General features: G+C 52.9%; 1 protein-coding gene across 1 annotated transcript in view; it reads left to right on the top strand.

Annotated features, from left to right (window-relative positions):
• Nucleotides 1-438: 438 nt before the first annotated feature.
• RASSF5 (Ras association domain family member 5) overlaps nt 439-19,268 on the top strand; it is a 64,313-nt gene continuing 45,483 nt past the window's right edge. Inside the window, exon 1 of the mRNA XM_021686568.2 lies at nt 439-892. Within this exon, the coding sequence (XP_021542243.1) occupies nt 439-892 (454 nt within the window). The remainder of the gene's footprint in view (nt 893-19,268) is intronic.

Here is a 19,268-nt window from a genome sequence, read left to right as displayed (position 1 = left end):
GCCCGGGGACCTCTCCCAAGACCCATCCCCAGCGAGTTCCTAAGCCCTTCCCTGCCGCCTGCTCCCTCACCTGGGCGTGTTGGGGTGCAGGGATGCGGGGGAGAGGGGGGAGCTGGTGTTGGGGGAAGTGATGGGAGAGGGAAGAGGCAGGGCTGAAGGCAAGACGGTCCCGACAGCAACGCCTCTTCAACGGCCCCGGTCGTCCGGTCCGCTCCCCGCAGACGCCCCGAAATCTGCGCTGCCTCCCGCGCCCCCCGCCGCTCGGCCGGTCGGGGGTTCCCCGGGGCGCCCTTCCTGCCGCGCGCCCGTCTCCCCGCCCCCGCCCCGCCCTGCAGGCTGCGGTCCCTTTAAAGGCGCGCTCGTGTGGGGCCGCCCTTCTCTCGAGGCTGACTCGGGAGCCGCGCCGCCGCCACCGCCAGCCGCCGTCGCTCGCCAGGCATGGCCATGGCGTCCCCGGCCATCGGGCAGCGTCCCTACCGGCTGCTCTTGGACCCAGAACCGCCGCGCTACCTGCAGAGCCTGAGCGGCCCCGAGCCGCCGCCGCCCCCCGGCCGCTCCTCGCGCCGCTGCGCCCCCGCGCCCCTCTCCACTGCGCCCGGGGCGCACGAGGGGCGCGGCGCCCGGAGGGCGGCCCGGGGGGACCCGGAGCCCCAACCTCGGGCCTCGCGACCCGCCCGCCCTCTCCGGCCTGGTCTGCAGCAGAGACTGCGGCGGCGGCCTGGAGCGCCCCGGCCCCGCGACGTGCGGAGCATCTTCGAGCAGCCGCAGGATCCCCGCGTCCCGGTGGAGCGAGGCGAGGGGCACAGCTTCGCCGACCTGGCGCTGCGGAGCGGCCCGGGCTGGTGTGACCTGTGCGGACGAGAGGTGCTGCGGCAGGCGCTGCGCTGCGCTAGTGAGTGTGAGGGCAGGGCAGGGGAGGGGCGCGCGGGAAGCCCGCAGTCCGCCGGGGGGCGGGGGGGGCGGGGGAACTGCCAGGGGGCTGGCGCAGGGGACGGTCATTGCTCTTCTCCACTTCAACCAAGGGAGACACGCCCGGGGGGACTGCTTCTTAGTCCCCTGGCGGGTAGGCTTTAGTGACTGCCTACCGCCCAGCTATGGCGATGCTGTGTTTGACAAATACCTCTTTCCCTGACAGGTGCGTACCCCGCCCCTACACACACACACACACACAGAGTCACTCACTCAGGTTGGGGATGATGACCACGGCGTCAAGGTCATTCCGTTGTCTCCCACGCACCCTCTTGCTTTTGTTGTAGCTTCTTGACAGTGGGTTGTGAGACTGGTATTGATATGGCCATTTGACCGGTGCTTATTAGGGTTAATGGGAATATGGCTTGTTTGTCGCCTGTGGTCCAGGCCCATGGTACATGCCCCCCTGTGTTACGCCTCTCCTTTAGGGCGCACTGTTGGGACAGGAAAGAGACCTGGTTAGGCTTTGGATGGAAACAGGCTGTAGGTTGAAGTGAGCCTGAGGTCACCCTGGACCTGTGCCCCGCCCCTTGCCTTTCACCTCTGGCCCCTCAAACCTTTGGACTCTGCTCTAATGTTTGGCAGTGTCCTGTCTCCCTTCCTCCCCCTCTTCCCCCTCCGTCTCCCCCTCCTCCCTCTCCTCCTCCCCCTCCTTCTCCTCTTCCTCCTAGCTTACTGCACCAGTCATCAGGCTCTAAAATTCCCCAACTCCCTGTCCAGTACTTTCCTCCCCGGAGCTCTCAGGCCCCCCACCTCCTTCGGAGACAGACTCTTCTCAAAGCCTGACTGTAGACCACTAGACACCCAGTGTGTAGACTTTCTGAGCAAATTTGCAGTCTTCTTGGAGGTGGGGGTTATTTTTCGCTTCCTACAGGTCGGTGTGTGTATTTCTTTCACGGGTGTCCTCTCCCCACGCCCATATTTGCAGTTGCCATGTTTGGTGGAGGATATCCATATCCACGTGTTTATGTGTTTATAGAGATAGTTTAAATATCGGAAGTACAAAGCACAGAGGCTGGCACAGCCCCTAACAAGCATCTCTGGAAGTGGCTTGTGGTTTGTATCTGTCAGCAAAGGCCCTCCCCCCTTGACCAAAGCCCCACCGCCCCCATCGGACTGCAGCAGCTACCGCCCATCAGGAAAAGCCTACCTTGCCTGCGTCCGCAGTTCCCAGCAGAGGCTGTGCGGGGTGCCTCCTGCTGCAGCTGGCTTCGGGCAAGGAAAGCTCACCTTCTAAGCCAGGGTCAAGTGGAAGGGAAGGATTGGAGGGGAAAGTAGGTGTTGCTCCCTCCACCACCAGAACTCACAGTTCAGGTGCTAGTACAAAAGGAAAGAGTGAACTTTCTAGAGGTGCGTGGTGTGGGTGGAGGGCTGCCGTCACTTGGTAAATGCTCTTGACCCTACAGTCCAGTCACATGTAGCTTGCCCATGATGTCTTGGCCACGATTGCCCTCTCAAGTGTCCTAGGGTACGTGACTGTCTCCACCAATTCTATAAACACACACAGAGCCAGTGTTCTCACTGTCATGGATCTAGTTGTGCTAGAATCCTGAGAAACCCACTTCATTGGAATTCTAGTCTGTAGTAAGACATTTGGGGGATGCCTGAATACCAGAGATGGGAGCAGGGCTGGAGTCAGGGGACTAATGAGCGGAGTCTCTGTTGTTATTAATATTTAACTACTTGTGGACCTGTGGCTGGATGGGAACAGTTGAGAAATGTTCTGATGTGCAAATGAGCCACAGGCAGGTGAAGACACCTCTGGCCAAACTCACCGAGCATCTTTGTGTAAGTTGAAGATCTAATTCCGTGGTGGGCTTGGTTTGTTTTATCTTTGTTTTGAAAAGCAAGGTTCAGAAATATGACCTTAAAAAGGCGGTAGCAGGCAGCGATTAAGAGAACAGACTGACACTAGAAGACCTGAGTTCGAATCCTTACTCTGACACTTAATCTCTGTGTTATTCTGGGCCTCTCTGTGCGCATCTGCTTCCTTGTTTTAAAAAAAATGGGGATAATAACATTACCTACTTCATTGTGTTAATGTGAGAATTAAATGAATTAATATATGTAAAATGCTTAACACAGTGCCTGGCAAAAGACATTATGAACGTTTAATGCAATACGAATGTTACTGTTATCCCCTCCCATCCAACAGCTGTAACAATTTGTCTGGGCTCATGACACCTCTGAGGATCACCTTTCCAAGCAGTGAGTACAGTTTTCAAACCCTGCCTGGCTGAAGTAATGGGGAAGCGAGTGCCATGAGCGTCCCAGGATTTGCGGGTATCAACTGTCCTCCAGAAACACCACTCCTGCCCGCTGTGGTCGAGAAGCATCCTCACTGAATGCCAGTAGCTTAGAGAGCACTAAGACATTGATGCCTTGTCTTTATATCACTTGCCCCCAACAAAGTGCCAGGCTCAGAGCAGCCTCAGTAAGTAGCATTTGATGAAGGTGGTGGCTTGTTTTTCCTCTTCAATCTCTCTGCTCTTGGAAACAAGCAGAAGGGCAGTGGTATATGAATGACGTAGGTCAGGGCAGGAGCCTGACGATGGGTGGCAGCCATGTTGGCAAGATGCGCTCTTAATAAGGGAAACTTTTAGAAAGCTGTCTTCCCATGGTCTGCCTGCCTGTTTAGTGAAAACCCCTCTAACTTAGCCTTACCCCTACTTCCAGGTCTGTAACGGACTCTGGTTAATGCTGGATTTGCCCACAGAGGGGTTCAGAGTTAATATTAATCTCCAGGATTAAAGAAATCATGTTTATTAGATAGAGAAAGATATCCAGTGGGGTTTGGGGGAAAGAGAGAGGCGGAGAGACAGAAGCAAAAAGAGAGAGACGCAGAGAGACCGAGAGACACACAGAGAGATTATGTGAACGCTTGTGTGCTTTGGGGTGGGGGCAATGGCAGTGGCGAGAACCCACCTCCAGCATTCCAGGAGGGCAAGGCCAACAGCAAACACCCTGCGAAAGTCACCGGCTGCCCTTTGGCTTTGGTATCAGAAATGTCCTTTACAGGTCATGGACCGTTTCTTCTGTAGAAGACACATGGAGTTGACCTTTTACCTTTCATCTCGTTTTGTGGATATGTAAGCCATCCTGGACTAGAGAAAGTCTGGAAAATGGGGAAACCCGAAGTCCAACTCCACATTCAAGGAGCGATGCTTGGACATACCTTACATGGTGCTAGTGAGTGCCTGGAGCCTTCTCTGGACGCGTCATTGTTCAGAACTATGAAGTGTTATGTGATTGGGATTATAGGGTTGAAAGGGGAGCCCTGGGGCTCCTTATCCTACTCCCCATTTGATAGATGTTTAATTATGATATGAAGAGGAGGTGCTCGCCATGAGACCTCAGGGGCAGGGGACTTTCTGGGGTGAGTGAGACTCATGTCCCACAGGGCCCCTTGTCCAGCCTTCCCGGCTCTGTCTTGTCACTTCATTAATGGCTGGGCTCAACCCACCTCTCTGTAAAGACTGGAACCACCCATGTGACAGCCACTGGGTCCTGTGGAGTCATCTCTTGTGGTGCCTTCTTTGTAGGAGAGGTTACTGCGACATTGAGTTGCCCTGGTGCAGACCCTAGAACTCTTGGGCACTTGGAAAGCATTTTATTTGTCCAGTACACCCAGCAGCACTGAAGTGTGTGGCTTGAAGTCTTTTCGTGGACTCAGGCCCCTGTTTGGCTGGGGAGGTTAAGGAAAAGGACGTTGAGTTGTTAAAGAGAGTGGAACCCCCCACGTCCAATTCCTCCCGCCCCGGGCTCTAATTGGGATCTGCTCCTAGAAAAAGTCCTAGTGGAGTAAGTGAGTGAGTGAGTGAGTGTGTGTGTGTGTGTGTTTGGGGACAGAGAACAGACCTGGAGTGCTTTGAGGGAGGCCGTCTGAGGTCCCTAAGCTGTATCTTGTTTCCTCTCCTCCCTGCTTCCTGTCTTCTGGAAAGATGAAAGTGAAAGCATTAAATGTGGCTTAATTGTCCCCCCTCTTCATCAGACCATGAAATTTTCTGATTATGGAGGGAAGGGGGCTTGAATCCCAGGTACAGTCAAAAATGATTAATGCCACTTGTCTGCCAGCCTAATTAGACTTGGTAATGAACGAGTGTTAGCCTGCTGATCCTACGGAGTTATTAGGTGGAAGTGAATTGACATCTCCCCTCAGCGCTGAGGCTTTGGTCTGGGATCCTCTCTCTTCCCCCCAAGTTTATCAGCCACTCAGCCTCGGCCAAGCCTGGCATGTCGGCCCTGAGTGACAGGGAATAGACAGCCCCCTGCCTGGCCCCCAGGACCCTGCCCGGCTGGTGAAGTGGCTCCTGCCACAGGGGCTGGCTCATGGGGGTGGAGAGTGTGTGAGGAGAGGGACCAGAGGCTCAGGCCAGGCCCAGCCCTCCTCTGAGCACAGGAAGACCAGTGGTAGTGCCTTTTCCCTGAAGAGCCCAAAGGATTTTCATGTTGGCTTCCACATTCATCCTTGGAATGGCTTCCTGAGGTCAGAACGCAGGGATGCTGCTGCCGAAGTCTTACGTGGGCAAGGAGGCACCGACCGTCCCCCTGGCTAGGGGCTGGACGAGGTTAGAACCTCTCGGGTGGGGCAGAACTGGCTGGCCTCCAAGGCCTTGGGGCCATCTCAGGCTGTCGGGTCATTTCCTTCCTTCAGGCCCTGCCCAGCATTTCTGGGTCCGAAGCCACACCCTCATAGGCTCTTCCAAGGAGCTCTGGCTCCCACCCCATTCCTCAGTTTCCCCACAGAAGGAGCTGCTGGCCATTCTTGCTCTGCCCAGGGTACTATTAAGGCTGCTGAGGAAGCTGTAAATACGCCTCTGGCCTTATCAGAGGCCCTTCCTGTTCGCATTCCTCAGATGACAAGGTGAAAATTCTTGGGCAGGTGAATATTTGTGGGTGCACAGAGCATGCAACCGGAATGTGCCCCCCCGCCAGCCCGAGCCTCCGTCAGCAGCCAGTCTTCCCTCTTGCTCACAGATCTGCTGTGCTGGTGGCTGGAGGCTGTCTGCCCCCCAGGCCACCCCCGGTCCCAGCTGGGTTCTGGCTCTGCCTGGGTCGGGGCGGGCCGGCGGTGCTGACGCGGGGAAGGCCAGCCCGGACTGGGGAGATGGCTGGGCATTTAGTCATTTGTGGTTTTGTTCCAAGAGATTTGACGAGCTTCTCTCTGCATGTTCAGGGCAGAATCTTAGGGTTGGGAGGGGAGCTGAGCCAGCTCTTCGACTTTGGGGAAAGAGCAAGGAGGCCAAGGTGATGATGTCAGGCAGGGCAGTGGGCTCTCTTCCCTGGGGGCTCTGGTTTAAGTGGAATCCCATCAGTGCTGGGGACTAGCCATGGGGAGCCCTGCCCCGAGGTTAAGACTATGTGGACTCGGACCTGGGGAGGTGATGTTTGGGTGCTCTCTGAAATACCCCACACACCATGCTGAGGAGACCTGGGCAGAGCCCGTGCACCCCAAGAGCTCTCCGTGGTGTGGTCTTTGGCCAGAGTGGCTGACAAGTTCAGGTGGGGCCTGTTCTAGCCTGCCTGTGGTTCCTGGCATAGAGAAAGTTCTTGAGAGATGCACCCACAGAAAAAGCAGTGACGTTGGGTTCTTATTTTGCCCCTTTGGGACAGGAAGGAAGGAGAACAGCAGGGATCCCTCCCGTCAAGGTAGCCATGTGTGTGGCCTGCCCTCACCCCCACCCCCATGGAGAATATCCGGTCCTGACTGAGGGGTCTGGTGCCCCCTGGTTTCTGTAGAACATCCCCGCTTTCCTTCAGGATTTTCCTACCCACACCTACCACCTTGGCTCCACTGAGGGCATCAGGGAGAAAAGTTTGAGCTCACATGGTGCTGAGGGTTTGTAAGAAGGTGCTGTTGGAGTCCAGTGTGTTCATTACTGCGTGTCCGGAGGAGGCAGGGAGCAGGGCCTATCACTCACCTGTGACCACAGTGTGGCTGGCTCATGTTTACTCTGCTGTGGAGGGCCTGCACCCCACCTTCTGCTCTCCCTCCCTGTTTCTTGAACAAACATTGCCAGGGCAGGGCAGATCTTACCCAGATGTCTGCAGTGGCTATTGGCCACGGCTCCCAGAGAATGAAAACTTGTCTTACGTGGACCTTTAAGAAATCACACCTAAAAGTCAGGCCTAAAAGGAGAGTGATGTTCTTTGCCTATGTTTTTTTTTTTTTTTAAAGATTATTTATTTATTTATTTTTGAGAGACAGAGAGAGAGAGAGAGCGCGCTTGTGAGCAGGGGGAGGGGTAGAGGGAGAAGAGAGAGAAGCAGACTCCCCACTGAGCAGGGACCCTGATGCAGGACTCGATCCCAGGACCCTAGGATCATGACCTGAATCAAAGGCAGAGGCTTAACCCACTGAGCCATCCAGGCGCCCTGTTTTTGTTTGTTTTTTCAATCCTTTTGTGGGTTTTTTTTCCCCTTTTATTGACTTGTTAATCCTTTCATGTTTTGTGTCTACTGGATGCTGGCTCTGGGAAAGAATTATTGTCATGTTTGCTATAGATACAAGTTGGTGTCCTGTGAGCCTGCTAGGTGGAACAAGGAGAGTTGAGAATGACAAGAACCGTGGGAGCAGAGGTGGCCTGGCCCCATCTAAAGTCTTTTCTTGTGCACTGGCTTGTGAGGTTAGGCAGGGGCTGGTGGGATCATGGCCCTAGCGCAGGGGAGAAAGCACAGCATTCAGGGAGGCAAAGGACTGCTCTAAGATGACCCAGATCGGAAGGAGCAAAACCAGCACAAGAACCCAACACAGCATTTTGCCTTATAAGCTAATGTCATTTGAACATGCAAGTTCATTGAGTCTCCTCCTTTGTCTGGCCCCCCCCCTTCTGCCAACGAATGCTGAAATGTCCATAAAAAGAGGTACAGAAGAAAAAAAGAGGGTGAGCCAAGGGGTGGGTGAGCCATGTGCCAGCTAGACAGTCAGCCAGTGCCTGGATAATTGAGAATTGGCTGCACTTAAGCCTGTTTCCAGTGTGTGGCTTCTAAATAGATTTTTAGCATGTGTAAATCATGAGATCTTTAAACAAAAGGTGAAGTTTTTCTACGTCCCAAGATAAAAGAAAAAAGAGTCTCTCTGTGGCCCTGCCCCACCCCCACTGGTGTTCGGAGTATGTAGGGGGTTGGCATGGAAATGCAGGTAGGAGGTCTTTTCCTGTCCCATGCCACCTCCTTGCTGTGACCCAGGGTCAGCGCTGATGATGTCAGGGCTAACCAGGAACCACAGCAAAATTAGGTTGAGTGTCAGAAGGGACAGCTAGGGTGAAGAAGGGCTGGTTAGGGGCTTTAATATAAACCGAGGTTTGCTCATGGACCTCTGGCTCTATCTCAGGCAGTGGTGTGGCCACATGTGGACCAGCAAATCTGGGGGACAAGCCCCAACTCTTACCCCATCTCTGACTCTCTCTCTGTTTCTCCAGGTCAGTCTTACATTTGGGTATCATTGCTTACTTTCTTTGCTGACTTGGAGGAAGCTGTTTTTTCCATTCAAGCTGAATGGATGCTGGAGGTTTTGTGGTTTCTGTTGAAACAATTGTGTCCTTTCTGCTGGGGAGGAAAGGATTTAAAAGAAAACAAAACCCGTCAGAGATCCCTTACTATCCAAGCGAACAACAGATCCCAGCTGTAACTTGATTTGTGAGAGAAGGGGTTGAACATATGGTACCTAAATGTCTATTCAGGTGACGAATATTTTCAAAAGCGATCTGGAGTTACCTTTATATGAATGGGGTATTTCAAGGTAAGAATATACTGTAGCCCCTGCACTTGAGGTAGGGAAGGCTGTTTCTTCCAGTTGTGCTAGGCCTTGGCTGGACTCCCTCCCCAGCAGGCAGGTCATCTGGTCGGTGCTCAGACGTTGGGGGCTACAAGAGGTCACTGCATGCATTCCTCCTGCCCCTAGTTAGTGCTACAGTTTTCTATCTATCCAGTTTTCAAAGGGTCAGGAGGGAAGATTCTAGAGCCTCCCAAAGCTCCTCCAGTGTCTGCCAGTTCTCTCCTGCTGGCTTCTTCGGTGGCTTAACCCCTCAAAGAACAGCTCTGTGATGAGGAGAAAGGAGAAGTGAGATCAGTAGATCCTCGAGCCCAGAGGGGGACATTCGGGAGGGGTTTTCCCCCATTACCCATGACTCCTACTGGAAGCCCTCTAGCACGCGTGTTTCCTTCCCTGAGAGTTGGAATGGGAATGCCACCCCGGCCGGGGCTTACCCTGGTGGGAGTTCTGGAACCCCTGGGGATCTCCCAACCCTTGCTTGATGGCTCCAAGTGTCGTTTTAGGACCTGGACTCACTTGTGCCCAGCCTCTTCTGTGCAGAAGTTGCTGGATAAACTAGAGGCCCTCAAAAAAAAAAAAAAAAGGCCATGGGCAGCCCAGTCTCCCTGAGGAAGAACAAGGGAGAAAGAACCAATGTCCGGGCCTGAGGAAGGGTGTGATTTTAGGGCATTTCTGTCTTAAATGAAGGACTGACATACAATGCACTTTTATTATCGAGCTTACAAACAAGTTTTTATTGTTACTGCACCAAGTACTGAGGCCCTCAACAGTGGGGGTGATCTAACAGGGGGACCCTCTACCCAGATTTCCTAGGAGGAAGGCAGATGATGGGGGGCCCAGTTTGGAGGAACAGAGTGTAGCTTAGGTTTGTTCTACCAACAGTTTCTTCTCTAACTGGGTCCGAGGACATGGCCTCCAGCTAGGACACCGCTCAGCGTTCTCTGTGACCCGGGGACAAACGACAGCACAGGGGAGCTGACCCAGGCTGGCGGTTGCAGGAGGAATAGCAGGGCTCACGTCTGAGCCCACGGGTGTTGACTTCTGGACCTGACACCAGCTGACCGGAGCACAGATGCGTAAATGCATCTTCATTTCTGCACACACCCGAGTCCTCCACAGTGCAGATGAGTGTCCCTCCTTCGTCTGCAACTGGCTTCCACTGGCAGTTGGCAGATGAGTTCTGGAATCTCTGGGCAGCCCTGGGAGCAGGCATCCCTCCCCAGCGACTTTCCTGGAAGGCTTTGGTGCCAGTCCAGTGCCAGGCGCCCATCTTGGCCTGGGGGACATGGCTTCTAGGAACTTCCCCACTAACGACTTGGTGGCTTCTGGGAGTCAGTGTTGAGGGGATGCCCTGTGAGCACCGTTGTGGAGCTAGAGAACATTTCTGTCCTATTTATGCGAGACTCTCTTCTTTCCTTCTTTTCTCTTTCTTCCTCCTACTACTGCTCACCTCTCTCTGCTCACTGCCTCCTTACGGGCCCAGTTGGCTGAAAGCTGACGCTCTTCCCCGCCCCTGGGCTTAGTGTGGGAGGATGTGAATTAGCCCCGTCCTCCCGCAGGAGCCTATATAGCTGGTAAAGCATTATTAATCCGCCATCCCCAAAGAAATCCATTAACGAGCTCCTGGGTCGGGCGCACGGTGTGAGATAACCGGTCACTTCTGCTGTCTGTTGAAACTTTGGAGACATTGATTTTCAGGCTCACAAGCACTACTGAGCAGTGAAGCTTGGGGCAGGCTCTTTCCTGCAGCCTGTTTGGTGGGGGCATTTTTATCTTATCACGCTAAAAGCCCCAGGAATAGAAAGTTTTCCATTGGGGGAGGTGGAGGGAAAGGACCTCAGCTGGGAAGGAGAAGGCATTGCTCAGGCTGTGCTGGTGCCCGGGCCCCACGTCCCAGGTGCCGGTGACTTCCTTTGGGAAGAGGAGCTGGCTGGGCTGATTGGAGCAAAGCCCCAGTCACGGGAGGCCCCGGGGTCCTCCCAGGGCCAGTGAGGCTCCACTCATCACTCCATCCCTGCCGGCTGGCCTAGAGAGAAGCCATTGATCTCCCGCAGCGGGATGACCGAGGGCTGGGATGAGGAGGCGGCTCCTGCCTGCTTCAGAACAGTAATGGCGAGGCTCCAGCGGCTTTTCCACAGGCTCCCCAAGAGCCGTTCGGGATCACAGAGGCTCCAGGCCCTGCAGAGGTTCTGCCATGAAGCCCAGCTGGCTCGCGGTAGGTCCAAGTGCTCTAGCTAGGGGCCTTCAGGGGGTTCTTGGGTTCCGAGGCCTTGGCCCAGTGGCCTTCCCCATAGGGATGGGAGTGCAGGAGCCTAATGGCAGCCTGGTATTTGCTGCTGAGCTCAGCGGCCCTCCAGGGGCCACAGCTCAGGTGCTGACACCCTGCCAGCTTTAGGTGGAACAGCAGATCCGAAAGCACATGCGCAGAGGCCCAGGTTGCCCGTGGGTGTGAACAGCTTTTCCTTGGTTAAGCAGTCATCCTAATCTGGGCCCCTGAGCTGGGGGAAGATGGGCACTTGGATGACACCGTTTTCCACTCTACCGTGCTAGAGCTCGGAGGGGTGTGAGACCTTGTCACAGTGTGGAGTCGGCCTCCCAAGGATCCATGGGCAGTGACATTTCCTAGGCAGGGGTTTCGCACCTGCATGGTTAGGGGAGGTGACTTCAGAGCCCCAGCATGCAGGGTTTGCAGGGCTGGGGACTACTAGCCGGGACACAGGGGACAGGAGCCCAGCCTCAGGCTGCAACTGGGCCACAGTTTCTTGCCCTGAGCACTAATTAGCAGGAGAACAGTCCTTGCCAGGGGAAGGATAATGGCATAGTGTGGGGCGAGTGAAAGATAAGAAGGAGAGACAGTAGCATTCACATTTTCAAGGAACCTTAGGTCCTCCTCCTCCCTTTTTTTCAAAGAAAGGAAGCTGAGGGCAACCAAAGCTGGTGGCAACACCAGAACCAGGGGGGAGTCCTGGACACTGGCCTTCCAGCGCCTGGTTCTTTCTGCTGTGTCATGCTATCTCAGCATCTCATCTTTCTATAGCGCCCTTCTGCCAAAGAGCTGAAGCACTTATGTTTTATTTGTTTACTTTTAATATCATATATTCCCTCCAGACCCCTGTGCAGGAGGAGTGGAAAGGGGCTTATGTTATTTCACTGATGCAGCGGCTCAGAGAACCTCAAGCCGGTGTCAGACAGGTTAAACGTGACATCGGATGTAAATCAGGTGACATGGTGCTTGTCCCAGAGCAGGTCCCTCCTTGGCAGTTGCTCTTATTTCCTGCTCCAGGAAGACCTCTAATAATGGCTCCCGGTCACTCACCTGTGCGAGCCCCCCCATAGGGCTGCGTGCTCATCTTCGTGAAAGAGATAGCGTTTGGAGGTTGCCTGGGCAGAAGTGGGGGAGGGGATGAAACTCAAACACCTTCTCTGGAAAAATTCCTATCACTGCGTTTACCACACCGCTAATTAACAAGGAAGGCTAGATGAGCCCACTGGGCATCATTAGAGCTGAGCAAGCGTGTTGCCAAGGAGCAAGTCATATTTCATCTGAAAAGGTGGATCGGGGGTCTGCGGGAAACGGCCTGGGTCTCTCCAGAAATTTCTGGTGGTCCTGGCTCTAAAGGGACACAGCTGTCAGGAAGCCTTTGTGAGTCTCGTGCAGAGAAGGGCGCAGACATAATCTATTTACTTTTTTTTTCACGGCAAAAAGTCTCCTTTCACCCGGTTGGTTGGGGATCAGCACTTTGTGTGCAAGTGACAGCCAAGCAGGTGTGGAAAAACCAGTTGGAGGCAGCCGCCTGGTTCGCCCATAAAGGACTGAACTTGTTTGCTCCTGGGCTTCAGTGGCCTCCTGGCTCTGGTGGGCATACCTGTGTGCATACACCTGTGTGCGCATTCATGTCTGCACATCCGTCTAAACCTCCTCTGCTGCGCTGCAGGGCTTCTTGCAAGCTTATTTAGCTGTTCTTCTCCTCGGGGTCTGTGGGACACTACCAAAAATATACCCGAGGCTAGCGAGAGGCTAGACCGCCCTTTGTCCCTTCTCAGAGATGGTGTCTGCTTTAAAAACAATAAAATAGGGGCGCCTGGGTGGCTCAGTCGGTTAAGTGTGCGACTCTTGGTTTCAGTTCAGGTCATGATCTCAGGGTCGTGAGATGGAGCCCCATGTTGGGCTCCACGCATGGAGCAGAGTCCGCTTGAGAGTCTCTCCCTCTCCCGCTGCCCCTCTCCCTGCTCGTGCGTGCGCACTCTCTTTCTCTAAAATAAATCTTTGAAAAAAATAAAAACAGCTGGGGCACCTGGGTGGCTCAGATGGTTAAGCGTCTGCCTTCGGCTCAGGTCAGGATCCCAAGGTCCTGGGATCGAGTCCTGCGTTGGGCTCCCTGCTCAGTGGGGAGCCTGCTTCTCCCTCTCCCTCTGCTGCTCCCCCTGCTTGTGCTCTCTCACTCTGTCAAATAAATAAATAAAATCTTTAAAAATAAATAATAAATAAAAACAGTAAAACAGAAGCAAAACAAAAAACAAACCAAAAAACCCCCCTTAAGCTCTTCATTCCATATCTGTCCCTCACTACTAGAAATCATATCCTTTCTTTATCAGCTATCCAGACTCCTCCTAGTGTCTTCTCAGGGGCCCGGGGATGGGCAGAGAGGAACCTGAGCCCCTGGGGGTGGGAGACCCCACCTGCTTTGTCTCTCTTACACCCAGAGCAAAGTGACACATGCCTGGGGGGGCAGAGGCCCCTCCTGAGCAGGCCTGAAGCCGAGAGGGTATCTGGAAGCTCCACGCTGGCTTTGGATACCATGGGCTTGTTACTGTTTGTAAAGCTCCCTTAAACCCAACTGCCTACAGTGTTTTAAAAAAAACTTTTTTTTTCTTTTCTTAAGGTGCTCTGGCAATAGAATTTATTTTTTTTCCAGGACATATCTATACTGGAAAAAAATATACGTGATGTATTTTTTTCTTTCATCCACTTGTTCCTATTACAGAAAGTCTTTGGATATAACATGCTGTCCTTTAGAATAGTGGTTCACTTAGAAGGCCCTCAAAAATTACGTGTTGAATGAATGCATGCACACATGAAAAACTGACTAATAACTAGGTTTATGTGGAAAGACAGGGGCATAACTGTGAAAAGGTTTAATATTCTCTCTGTGGCTTTCTGAGCACATGTGTCCCAATGGATGCACATGCTCTCATCGCCCCTGTTAAAAAATGGTGTCATATCTTTGCATGTCTATCTGTCCGGCCATACCCTAAATTCAACTTGAACTTCTTTGGATATGGTGTCAGGTGGTCCAGCTGACAAACCTATAGACCCTTGCACACAAAGGATGAGATCCATTTGGCTTTCCCACCCTGGGCCCCCACCTGAAATCATTTACTTTAACGTTTCCCCCAAAATGTATTGCCTCTTACTATTATTGTCCAGGGGTGGGCGGGACTCTCAGAGATGCTCTGTGATATCACGCTGAGGGCCTGCAGACTCGCCCGCTTCTCTTTTCTATATCCACATCTCCTCCCGGCTACCACTGTCACCAAGAAATCGCTGCATGAAGCCACAGTGCGGCAGAACAACTCATACACACCCTTGGGGCGCAGCTCTTTAAGATGCTGGAAGCGTTACTGGGAAACACAGTGCATGTGGAAATATGATACGAAAAAAATTTCAGCCAACCAAAAGATTAATTAGAGTAAATGAAAAATAGTTTCGCTGTCATAAAAAGACTGAATCGATTTAAAAGTAGAATGAACTGTAGATGACTGTGGGAATGATGGCTACAATAGGGCGTCAATGTTATAAACATCGGAAGTGTGAATAATATAGTAAAAACCAGGGAGTGGGGGCCGAAGAGCCAGAGGGAGCGTTTTGGAGTAGTCCCAGCAGAGAGCCAGTTAATTCAGCTAAGGTTGAAGCATGCGTTGTTAAAAATGGCTCAACCCTATTAAGTGTGTTTATATTTTTAAACATATATACGTGTACGCACAGGACAGGGGGCAAATATGCTTCAGGATGCAGCACCCCCAAAGACTGATGGGGTGTGAAACAGACCACGTGGGAAAGGGGTGCCGTGGCCAGGCCCCGCCCCCTGCCTCACAGGGCCTAGGGAGGGCACCGTCTGATGCTTCCCTCACTTCCTGCATCGTCTGTCCGAACTTGTGAACTGTTCTGCCCTCCCTCCCCGCACCTGCCCCTCCCCAAATACCCCCAGTCCACACCCCCAGCCTGGCCTGGCCACAGCGTCTTCCTTTTGTGGGAGCTTTTGGCCTCGGGATGTGGGGTTGTGTTGGAGATAGATGATTAATGGGCCTGCCGGAGAGGCACACCCACCCACCCCACCCATACGGGGCAGAATGGTGCCTCTGCAGGTCAGCCTGGGCACCCAGGGTCTGCACCCAGTGTCTGCCAGGCCGGCAGGGGACGAGTCAGGGGAGAAGACAGGCTCCGGCAGAAACAACTGGTACATGAGGCCTAGCAACCAAGGTCCCAGAAAGAATCTTAGAATCGGCTTTAGTCCCTGAGCAACAGGGCAGGACCCTTTGCCCTTCCCTTCGGTACGGAAGTGTCACTCAAAAGCGCATGTCCAACCCCAGCCAGGCCTGCCACACGCCAAACCTATCCGGTCACTTTGGGAGAGGGTGGAGACCAGGACCTTGGGGTGACCTTGTGTCCTCAGTTCAACCGAGGCATCCCAGCGTCACCCCACCTCTGGAGCTCTCTCTCTCTTCAGCAGGCCTGACCTGGGGGAGCCTGCTTCCCGTAAAACCCGCCCACCCCAGCCCTCTGTTTTACATGGGAACTGAATGTCTGATCCAGGCTGGAGCATGTTCAGGCCCATCTCCTCTTGGCTCTTCCCACAGAGATGGCAGCCTCCATGCGCCCAGCTGCCCACCTTCCCTGTCTGCGGGAGGGACCTGCCCACAGCCTCTGACCTGGGATGTGGGTCTGGCTTCCAGGTCGCTCCCCTACCACTACATCGGTCCTTCCTGCTGGCTTCCTGGCTTGCCTTCTGGCACATTCCGTGGGCTGTGTGTTGTGTGTGTGTGTGTGTTGGATTGGGGTTGTGCAATGGAGGTGGGGAGCCGTTGTGTGTCTCCAGACTGTCCATGCTAGGGCGGGGCGTGCTGAGTACCCTCAGGGGTGGCCTGTCTTCTGAAACAAGAAACTACAGTATATGGTCTCAGCAGGGCTGGGGTTTGAGGGCCTTCCTGGAAACACAGAGATGCAGATGTCCTGAGCTGGCTGCCTGACCCACGAGCGGGGAGTTTCCATGCCCTTGCTCCACCCTGACTAGGAGTTTAGCCAGGAGTATGAAAAACGTATAGATGGTGTTGATGTTGGCAATTGCTGCAGACCGCCAAGCTTGACAAATCACAGTCTACCTTCCCATCCTCCAATACAACCCCCACCCCCCACCATGTCCCTGCCTTCCTCCTCTGGGCCCATCAACAGCAGGGCAGGAGGGAGGTTGGAGCAGGTAGGAGGAACTCCCTGGAAAGTTGCATGGTTCTTCTCACTGTAACACATTGGGAGAGGGCCCCAAAGCAGAGAGGTTTTTCGGCCAGCATCGCACACTGAGGCAGGGCACCCAGACTCAGGAATCCCACTGTGTGGAAGATGACAGCTACCCTTTATCGAGCACCTACTATGTGCCAGGCAGTGTTGGATGCTTTACCTACATTCTCTCTCTCTTTTTTTTAAAGATTTTATTTATGTATTTGAGAGAGAGAGAGAGAGCATGAGAGGGGGGAGGGTCAGAGGGAGAAGCAGGCTCCCCGTTGAGCCGGGAGCCCGATGTGGGACTCGATCCTGGGACTCCAGGATCATGACCTGAGCCGAAGGCAGTCTCCCAACCAACTGAGCCACCCAGGCTCCCCTACCTACATTCTCTTTAATTTTGACAACAACTCTGCTGGCTAGGAAGATATGACTATTTCCATTTTGCAGATGAAGACATTGAGGCTAAATAAATTCTCTATTTTACCGAGGTTAGGTAAATTGTCCAGGCATCTCACGCTCCATTAGAAGCAGAGTTTGGGTTCAAACCCGGATCTGTGGGACTCTGGAGGACAGATTCTGTCCATTCCCCAGCTCCTGATGAAGGGCTCCATCCCCTGCACCTCTTCTCAAAGACCTCTTGCATGGCCGGCAGCGTGCCTCAAGGCACCTCATGGTCTAAGGATTTCTGATTTACTACTGCTGAGTGGGTACACTTTGGTACCTCTGTGAGGCAGCTGGTGTTGGGAGCCCGGGGTCCATCCTGCTTGCTTTCCTGCCATGCTCATCTCTCGACGTGTTGATGCCGTTGGCTCTGTTGTGGTGTAACGGGGAGCAGAGGTTCAGAGGCTGGGCCTCTTTGAGTGGGGGAGGCCAAGAGCCCACTGCTTGTGGAGTTGACCATGGCTGATGAGCTAGCCTCTCTGGTAAAGCTGCCCCGGGATCTCAGCGCAAGAACCGCTAGCTATTGCCCAAATAGGTCAGCATCTCCCAGATGTGGCATCCCAGAGATAAAGGGGCCACGTTTGGCGATTCCGGCCAGAGCAGGCAGACAGGATGGGTGGGGTCCCAGGCTAAGTGGCTGGGCAGGGCTGGGACTGGAACTGTGAACGGACACTTCCCAGGACGAGGTGGAGACCTCAGGGAGGGATGCTGTGGCCATGACCTGCTGGGGCAGAGGGAAAAAGCGCTCGCTACTCAAGTCCCTTTGACTCGCACTATTTTCTGGGCTTGGATCACCCTACCCCCCAGCCCCGATGAAGCCCACCCTGGCCTCAAGCAGTGCAGGATAGGGGGGCCAGGACCAAATGAAGGGGACGGCTCTGAGGAACAGTTTCCCAGAAAACAGGGCTAGTGAGAAGCAGCCAGGTGTGGTGGATTTTCACATCAGCTGTGCCGCTGACTCACTGTGAGGCCATCAGTGGGTCTTTTCACCCTTCCAAGTCTTGGTATCCTCATCCCTAAACTTGGAGTAGACTGAAGGATCTGGAAACCTATGTCCACACGAAACCCTGCAGGTGGACGACATTTATAGCAGACTTATACTCATAACTTCCAAAACCTGGAAGTAACCAAGATGTCCTTCAGGAGGTGCAAATGGACAGAGAAGTTGTGGTCCAGCCACACGATGGAATGTTATTCAGCACTCAGTGAGCTGTCAAGCCATGAAAAGACAGGGAGGAACTTCAAATGCATGTTACTAAGTGAAAGAAGCCGATCCAAAAAGGCTACATATTGTATAGTTCCAACTAGATGACATTCTGGAAAAGGCAAAGCTATGGAAGCAGTAAAAAGATCAGTGGTTTCCAGGGGTGAGGGGGTGGGAGGGATGAACAGGTGGAGCACAGAGGATTTATAGGGCAATAAAACTACTCTGTATGATAATATAATTGTGGATACATATCGTTACCCACTTGTCCAAACTCATCGGATATACACCACCGACACTGAACCCTAAGGTAAACCAGGGCTCTGGATAATGATATACCAGTGTAGGTTCATCAGTTGTAACAAATGTGTCACTCTGCTGGGGGATGCTGATGGTTTTGGCGAGGGGGGTGGCAGGAAGTACACGGAAAGTCTCTGTATACTTGTGCTCAATTTTGCTTCAAATCTAAAACTGCTCTAAAAAATAAAATCTATTTTTAAAAATAGGGAAAGCAACGTGTCCCATAGGCATAGTATTGATTTTGTGAAATCACACACACACACACACACACACACGTGTATAAGTAGCATATAAAGACTCCTGATGTTATTGCAGTGTGGGTACGTGATTTTTCTTTGTTCCTTTTCATGGCATTTTTTCCCATTAGCAAAGAATATAGGCTCACTGTAAAAACCTAGCAACTATGCAGAAAGGTAAAACACTTGAAATCCCATCCCTCCGAGCAAGGATGTCAGAGCCAGGAAGCTCTCTGAACAATGTGTTTAGACATGTGTATATTTTTATATAGTTAGGACCATAGAACAAAACCATTTTTTTTTTCCAATGATATATTTGTGGACATTTTCCCAAGTTGACCAGTATCAATCTACATCCTCTTTATATAATGGCTAAGTTGTATTTATTTTTAAAAATATCATAACTCTAGCTGGCCCCCTGTAGGTGGATATGGGGTATTTCTAGCAGTTTGTTGTCATGAACAACCATGGCATGAACAGTTTAGTGAAGAGATATTTAGATACAAATAAATACACACTCAGGATGAATTACTGTAGGAAATTCGTATCATCGATGTAAAGACTTTCTCACTTACCCACATCCTCTTTAATACTGGACAGTATCAACTTGGTTAACAATTTTCTTTTCTGAAACCTGAGCAAGATTTTAGAAGTTCAAATATTGGAGGGGTCTGGGGAGGAAGGAAGGGAAGGGAGCCGTCCAGGGGCGGACAGCAGCGCCTTTCCGACGTCGGGAAGGGCGGCCCCGCACCAGACTGGCTCTGTGTCCACCTGGCGCCTTACTTATGCAGGGATCTGAGCCGGGGTCTCCCTTGCTGGAGAACAGGGGTTCAGCGGAGGTCTGAG

The sequence above is a fragment of the Neomonachus schauinslandi genome, chromosome 6, assembly GCF_002201575.2.
Source record: "Neomonachus schauinslandi chromosome 6, ASM220157v2, whole genome shotgun sequence".
Classification (NCBI taxonomy): Eukaryota; Metazoa; Chordata; class Mammalia; order Carnivora; family Phocidae; genus Neomonachus; species Neomonachus schauinslandi.
Note: the sequence above shows the minus strand (reverse complement) of the source record. Positions and strands in the feature narration are given on the sequence as shown.